General features: G+C 37.8%; 2 protein-coding genes across 2 annotated transcripts; both read left to right on the forward strand.

Moving 5' to 3' along the window:
* Positions 1–377: 377 nt before the first annotated feature.
* LOC113872675 (pentatricopeptide repeat-containing protein At2g37310) lies at positions 378–3,232 on the forward strand. The gene has a single exon (XM_027510406.1). It carries the CDS (start codon positions 391–393, stop codon positions 2,392–2,394), a length of 2,004 nt encoding a protein of 667 aa, XP_027366207.1. The 5' UTR covers positions 378–390; the 3' UTR covers positions 2,395–3,232.
* Positions 2,409–7,901, forward strand: LOC113872677 (E3 ubiquitin-protein ligase SGR9, amyloplastic). The gene is made up of 2 exons (XM_027510407.1): positions 2,409–2,541; positions 3,719–7,901. The coding sequence occupies exon 2, from the start codon at positions 4,621–4,623 to the stop codon at positions 5,470–5,472; it is 852 nt and encodes a 283-aa protein (XP_027366208.1). The 5' UTR covers positions 2,409–2,541; positions 3,719–4,620; the 3' UTR covers positions 5,473–7,901.
* Positions 7,902–8,386: the final 485 nt, after the last annotated feature.

The following is an 8,386-nucleotide window of genomic DNA, read 5'->3' on the forward strand; positions in this document are numbered from 1 at the left end:
AGGGTTGTTTATTTTGAATATTGCAATAGTTTGAAAAAAAAATAAAATATAAGTAATCGTTTGTGATTAATAGCCACGAATTTTCAATTTAATCGTCTTGAGATAAGAAGATGGAGATGTGGTAAAGGAAACTAAGGAGAATTTTCTTCTTTGTCAATGTTTTAACGAGGTTAGAAAAAAGGGTAATTTTAGAAAAAAAAAATTGACAAAAAATATTAAAGGTGGCTGTTAAAAGTAAAAATAAAAGCTGAAAAATATAATTTCCGAGACAAAAGTCGATAATTTTTGTAGCCCACAAAAAAACAAAATTGGGCTAGAGGCCCGGCCCGAATTTTCCTTGAAGAGCAACCACGAAAATCCAGCGTTGCCTTGCAAAACAAATGAATCAGAATGAGGATCCATAACCCGGTGGCACGGAGCGTTCAAATTCAAACTCAATTGGCCGTTAACGGCAATCTCCGACAAAAACTGCTCACAACCTGCGGCGGTGTCGACTGCGCCGCCTTTGGCGCCGCCATTCAGCACTGCACCAGCCACCGCCTCATCCGGCAGGCTAAGCAGCTCCACGCTCGCCTATTCCTGTTCTCCGTCACACCCCATAACTTCCTCGCCTCGAAGCTCATCATCTGCTACGCCAGGTCCAATCACGCGCGCGAAGCGCGCAAGGTGTTCGACGCGATTCCCCACAAAAATTCCTTCTCCTGGAACGCCATGCTCATGGGCTACTCCTTCAACGGCATGTACCGTGACGCGCTTAACCTGTTTTCGTCGTTCGCCTCTTCCACCAACACCAACGTCTCTCCCGATAACTACACCGCTACATGCGTCTTGAAGATTCTGGCTTCCTCTTTCTGGATCCCCAAATTGACAAAAGAGGTTCACTGTTTCGTTCTTCGACGTGGGTTGGACTCTGATATTTTCGTTCTCAATGCATTGGTCACGTGTTACTGCAGAAGCGATGAAATTGAACTTGCGCGCAAAGTGTTCGACGGAATGGCTGAGAGGGATATCGTGACTTGGAACTCTATGATTGCTGGGTATTCTCAGAGTGGGTTCTATGATAAGTGTAAGGGTTTGTACTTGGAGATGTTGAATGTTGCGGGACTTGTACCCAATGGGGTTACCATAGTGAGCGTGATGCAGGCGTGTGGACAGTCTAAGGATCTTCTGTTCGGAATGGAAGTTCACCGTTTTGTGAACGAGAATGGAGTTGAGGTTGATGTTTCGCTTTGTAATGCGGTGATTGCTATGTATGCGAAATGTGGTAGTTTGGAGTATGCCCGAGAGTTGTTTGAGGAAATGAGTGAGAAGGATGATGTTACTTATGGGTCGATTATTTCGGGCTATATGGTTTATGGGTTCGTGGATGAAGCAATGACTATTTTTCATGGAATGGAAAACCCTGGATTGAGTACCTGGAATACTGTGATTTCTGGTATGGTTCAGAATGACCGGTATAAAGGAGTCTTTGATTTGGTTCGAGAAATGCAGAGTTCTGGTTTGAAACTCAATGCTTTCTCACTTGCTAGTGCTCTTCCTTTGTTTTCTCACTTCTCAAACCTGCGAGGAGTGAAAGAGGTGCATGCCTATGCTATTAGAAGTGGTTATGATCAAAATATCATTGTGGAAACTGCCATTATTGATACTTATGCAAAGTTGGGGTTTATTCATGGGGCACAACAGGTTTTTGATCAATCACGGAATAGGAGCTTAATCATTTGGACAGCAATTATATCCGCCAATGCTATTCATGGAGATGCTGATTTGGCACTTGGTCTTTATACTCAGATGCTAGATAATGGAATTCAACCTGATCCAGTGACATTAACTGCTGTATTGACAGCTTGTGCTCATTCTGGATTGGTTGATGAAGCTTGGGATATCTGGAATGCGATGCCCTTGAAATATAGTATTCAACCCTTGGTGGAGCATTATGCTTGCATGGTGGCTGTTCTGAGTCGAGCTGGAAAGCTCTCAGAAGCAGCTCAATTCATTTCTGATATGCCAATTGAACCAAGTGCTAAAGTTTGGGGTGCTTTGATACATGGGGCTTCCATATATGATGATGTTGAAATTGGCAAGCTTGCTTATGATCATTTGATTGAGATTGAGCCTGAAAATACTGGGAATTACATGATTATGACCAACTTATATTCACAGGCTGGAAGATGGGAAGAAGCTGAGAAGGTTAGGATAAAGTTGAAAGAAATTGGGTTGCAGAAGATCCGTGGGTGTAGCTGGATTGAAACGAGTGTAGGGTTACTAAGTTTCATTGCCAAGGATTTGTCAAATGGAAGATCTGATGAAATATATGCATTGCTGGAAGGATTGCTTTGTGTGATGAGGGAAGAAGGATATATTTTACAGGAAGAGTTAGATTATGAGAATGTTTAGTTAATAACTGACATGCGGTAATTTAAACTGAAACATGTCACTCGCTCTTTTATGGCCGGAACAGCAAAAGATCACACAAATTTTCAGGTACGGAAACTAGATAGCTCCTGTACTCACAAAATTATCAAGCTTTACTGCGTGCAAAAGGTTAGGAATGATCTCTCCTTTTTTATTGAGTGTCAATAGAAAATTTATGCATGCTGATTACTGATTTTTCACCTAAGAAGATAGTTTGGGCCTAGAAACACCGGGCTACAAGGGAGTATGTAATCATTTGTCGGTTGGGTGATGAAGGACGTAGATTTTATGAACATCTGCTGGGTTCTACAGTCAAGATATGGCTCCTTGAGATGGATATACCATCTTATTTGAGGTTAATTTGCCAGTTTCCTTCTACAAGTAGCTTGATTGATTGTTCGGCAAACTACATTGTGATCGTATTTTGTGAACTTAGGTAGGATCCCCGAATTTCAGGACGAATACTTTATTTTTTTTCTTTTTTTTACCCTTCAAATTTATGGCGCGAAGGTTGATACGGTGTGGAAGGACGAGATGGGGGCCTAATATTTTGTGAAAAGCTAGAACAAAAGGGACACTTTCTGTTGAAAATGGCTCCACGTATAGGATTTATTGGGAGATCACCAAATCGGTGAGATGAGACTTTGGAATGCATTGAGCATTGATTTTGACAAAGCCAGTTGTAATTTAACCCAGGAAGCATAATTGTTTCATTTTTATTCTTTTTTTGTAGGGCTTGTCTCGCATCCACCTTTTTCTTTTTACTTCTTTACCCCTTTCTTGTCTCGAAAATAGTTTTCTTGCTAATAAAGCATCCCATATCTGTTAAATATCCTTTCCTTTAATCATAGCTTGGTTTGCCACCCAAATGTGGTCTTTCTCCAAAACAGGGAATGACTACTAGGTCTTATATTTTACTATTTTGACTAAAGTGCCCATCATCATAGAAATGCACGATGCCTCCTTAACTCGTACCACGAAGCAATTTGCAAGGTTTCCACAATGGTAGGCATACGCTGGGAGCTTTGAGAAATTAGGACGTATTAATAGGAAGATAAAACTTAAGCATAGTTTTTAAAGTATTTTTTTAATCAAAATTAGAGTTTTAACTTGATAATTTACGATAATGTTAAATGTTTTTTTTTTTTTTTTATCGGTGAAACTATAATTTTAATTAAAAATACAAAATACTTAAGGAACTGCAATAGATGAGAAAAGTCTTGACGAACAAAGTATATGATGTCTAATTCTTCAACATCTTTTCACCTGAATTGCATTATTGATTTGTTTTGGTGAAATTGACTAGTGACAAGAGGAACAAGCCAGGGCATGGGCCAAGGGTGGAACTTTCTCTTCTGCTTGTTTTGTTGACAATAAACAAAATCGGTCGAGAGACAACATCTGAAAGGGATAACGAAAAGCACAAGAGTAAGAAACGTGTTTGCACTGGACATCAACGTGTGGACAAGCGCTGCCATTTCATTATGTTCCATCTCCACAAGCGTCACACCAGTGTTAGTTATTTCCACATAACCTTTCCAGATTACTGTCCAAAAATGACTAAATCAGGTAATATGCAATCTAATCTATCTAACTTCCATTTTAATCTTACAAATCAATATTGATATTTTCTTCCCTTTTTTTTCCATTTATTCATGCTTGGCCTTCGATTTTAACATGCAATGGATATCGATAGTTTTGAAGCATTAATGATTGATAGTATCAATCATAGATATTATTAACAAACGCGAATATACTGATAGAGACCAGTAAATATCTCCTCCATATATTGTCTTCCTGTTACAGCTATTTATTACTTCCTTTAGTTTGATACATACCCGACAATTATACAGTTTTGCTAATTAAAATTAGTACCTCCTCTAGTGTTTGCGAAATCATTGTTAGTATAATTAAACACACAGAAAGATGGGTAAAAAGAAGTCAGGTACTGACGTAACCAATCACAAGTTCCTAAATATATAACAGACAACCGACCAAAAAGATATAGTAACAGAGTACACATACAATGGGTAGAAAAAGGAACGTGAAGGAAGGACACATTGGTCAATACAAGCAAGAACTAGTTGTCTATTTATTATAGTAATAATCGCTAACACACACACACACACACGTAGATGAAAAGCAACATTCTTCTTCCGTAGTTGAGCGTGTAAAAAGCCAAAGTTCAATTAGGCACATGATCCCACAATGGAAGAAACAACAACAACCATCATGGCTGCACTCTCCACCCTCACTCCTTCCAAGTTCTCAGATCTTACCCACTCCATTCTCTCAGCCACCCACCACCACAATCACCGCCTCTCTACCCTCCTCTCTTCCCCAACTCTTTTTTCTTTAACGCTTCACCATCTTCACTCTCTCTCTCTCCCCCAAAAGACCCTTCTCATTGCCCGCCACCTCCTCTCATGTCTCCACCACCTCACCCGCCACATCCAACCACACAGCGCCACGTCACCGCCGCTTCCTCCGCCGTTGTCCACCGCCATCAGGCAGCGTGAGCTCGACGCCGTTTTGCTCCTCCTTTTGCTCTGCGAAACACACAATCACACTCCAGAAGCCCTCGACGCACCCTTTTGCGATTGGAGGGGAAAGTTGATCAACCTTTTCACTGAGACATTGCTGACGCTTTCTTGTTCTCCTTCTGCACCACCCCTTGGGGCGTGTGAAGGGACGATCTTGATTCCCTTCGTTGAGACGGTGAGCCGGTGCTGGAGACTGGTGGGTTCGCTGGGTTGTGGAGGCGGTGAAGGGAAGGAAGTGAGGGAGGTGGCAGCGTCGGCGGCGACCGTGGTGGCACTGCCGGCGATGGAGGTGATGGTGGGTGGGAGAGAGTGCGTGATATGCAAAGAGGAGATGAAAATAGGGAGGGACGTGTGTGAGTTGCCATGCCAGCATTTGTTTCATTGGATGTGCATTTTGCCGTGGCTGGGTAAGAGGAACACGTGTCCTTGCTGCAGGTTTCGGTTACCGTCCGATGATGTCTTCGGAGAGATCCAACGGCTCTGGGAAGTCTTGGTTAAAATGGGTACCAAAGGATAGGCTAGCTAGGATGATTCCTTAACCCTATAGTTAATGTTGGACAATCATTTTTATTTGTTACTTCACAAATGAATTCAAGGAAGCACTAGATGGCGCAATTTGTCAGGATCAAAGGGAGGTGGGGCCCACAATCTAAGGCTCGTGATATTTGTGATGAGAAGAGGATCAATGTAATGGTTTGCATGTGTGTTTGGTGTTTATGTTTTTGACCTCAGACAGGGACTCCTGTGGTAGAGAGGCCAGAGGGTATGACTGTGTGGCCAAATCAATGGAAGGATAGATAGAGTACAAGTGTGAGGTTCATAATCAAGTAATCTTGCATGTATAATGTTAAGTATTAGTACTCAGACAGATATTATCATATGTCCATAGATAGAATCATAAATTGCAACGACTTTCAGTTTCACAATGTGTGCCTCGTTATTGCCTCTTCATTTGCATTAATTGCTTATTTTCAGTTGGCCCATTATTTATGGATTTATGTCAATGATTTTGATGTGCCCTAAAATGGACAAACAAATCCAAGTTGCTCGGCGTTCTCCTTTCACCGAAGTTTCATTTCCTCTCCTTTCTGCAGCTTTCTTTTAATAAAATCTAACCATTCAATTTTTATATTCTTCCATAATCAAATGAGCAAGCCAAAGTATGTAAACGCATCCTTCTATCTTTCTACTAAAACCCCTTCTTGACTGTATTAGAACAGTCATGTTAACTTTATTCCTAATTCACCATTTGCTACCTTGCCAAACTAAGACAAAGGAAAAAGTTAAGCACATCACTTACCTTGGACATTACACTTTACTCAAATTTTGTTAACTATCATTATTCTACTCTTATGCAAAAAGTGTAGGAAATAAACTGAGAAAAAGGAAGAAATATTTTATTTGGGTCAGGGTGAGGAAAATAATTGAAGAATGGAAAGAGCTTTTTCCATTTTTAGAAAGGTAAGGGCCGAAGGGGGGATTGAGGGAATAAAGTTGCGGAAGAAGCCCAATACTTATCCATCTAACGAAAACATTGGTTTTTTGTGGAATTAATTGGGCAATCATCATTTAGCCCATAAATAGATGGATCCTATACTCTAAGGCGGATCCGTCCATTTATTCAAATATTTGATTTTTATTAGACCAAAAAAACAATTTACGATATTATTTTTAAAATAATTTTTTATTTCACAACTAATTTTTTTATTTGAATTTAGTCCTTCACGATTTTAATTTCTACAATAAAATTCTTCTATCGGTTTTTGAGTTTTTATTTTCACTTAAAATTAAGAAATTCTAAATGCTTATTTTCTTGGAACCCTATCATCAAATCCCATAAAATAAATTTAATTTTATCCAAATTTTAAATTTGAAATATTTCAAATCATTTCTATCTCAAATATATCATATATAAACATTCATTTTTTTAATAGAAAATAAAGATGCAGATTTGGAGTAAAAGAAAACTGATGGACGGACTTAATTATAATCATTTAAGAGATTAGGGGATTCAATTCAAACAAAAACGTAACTATTATTTCTAGCTCTTCCGCTGCAAAACAATTATTTATTGGGAAAAAATATCAGAGTTTATTGTGCTTTAAATATTTGGCATACAATATGCACAACATCAATTAATCATGGCTTCCTTTTCTTTTTCTGAATGGCTGTCATCACGTAACAACATCTCAATCATCATTTATTCAAGTTTATGTATAGTTTACAATTTTTTTTACAGTCGAGAAAAGACCCATACCTTTTTCCTTTTCCTTCAGATTACACAATAGAAAATGCCCATAGACTAATATACCCTGTACCCAAGAGATATAAGAAAAAGATCTCTCAATTTGAAATGAGCAAGAGCCAGTTTGTTTATCATTCAAAATTAATTTTGTACATTTTCTTAGACTCAAAACTCCGTTGCAATGTAGAGTATTAAAAGGAGAAAATTTTCAATTATGTAAAAAGGAAATTAGCTGACACATAGAAACAAGGCACTAAAATCTATACCTTCTCCAACTCATTCTTATATTAAGTTGAATGTGAATGCCTCTTTTGATATAAATGGTAAGATGATGACATAATCAATTGACTCCCTAGAAGCCATTGCAATAAGAGAAGGCCTGACTTTCTTGTCTACTTGGAACTTCAATTATGTATATGTAGAGGGAAATTCTCAATTGATTATCCAGGCACTTAATGAGAGAGCTTCATTTTTGTCAGCAATGGAATTTTTACTAGAAGATATCATAAAGTATAGTGAAAACTTAGTTCATGCACCTTTCATTGGACAGAACAACACAAAAATAGAGTTGTTAATGCTTTGGCAAATTTTGGTAGAAATATAAATTGTTGGATGGACATTCCTCCATCGTTTATTTTAGATGCACTCTCTTTTGATATTTAATAAATTTGTATCTTAGCATTAAAAAAAATGTTAAACAGACTACTGCAAAAAAAAAAAAATAGATGATGAAACTTTTTCTTGGGCCTCTTAGTGTGCTAAAAACTGAATTGACCCAAGAAGAGTCGGTGGCCCAATAAATGAATCATATTCGAAAGATTTAAAACTGTTTCAGCTTTGATGGACCAAAAAATGTGCTTCAGCTCTAACTATTGATTGGACCCCCAAAAAGCTTGAACTATTGACGAAAAATATTCGATTAAAAATATAAAGATCAGAGTTTAACCCGACTCAATTTGTGTTTTTTTTTTATTTGGTTTAATCTGGATTTAACTTAAATTGTATATTTGGATATGATAGATGAGTCTAATATTATAATTTTTTTTTCATATACAAAAATTTGAATTCAAAACTTTTATCAAGTGATACTAAGTTATTTGTCACTTAAACTAATCTCTATTAGCCAATTTATGTATCTTTATATACATATATATATATATATATATATATATATATATAATAAATT

The sequence above is a fragment of the Abrus precatorius genome, unplaced genomic scaffold (genome assembly GCF_003935025.1).
Source record: "Abrus precatorius isolate BTA unplaced genomic scaffold, Abrus_2018 Scaffold7, whole genome shotgun sequence".
NCBI lineage: Eukaryota > Viridiplantae > Streptophyta > Magnoliopsida > Fabales > Fabaceae > Abrus > Abrus precatorius.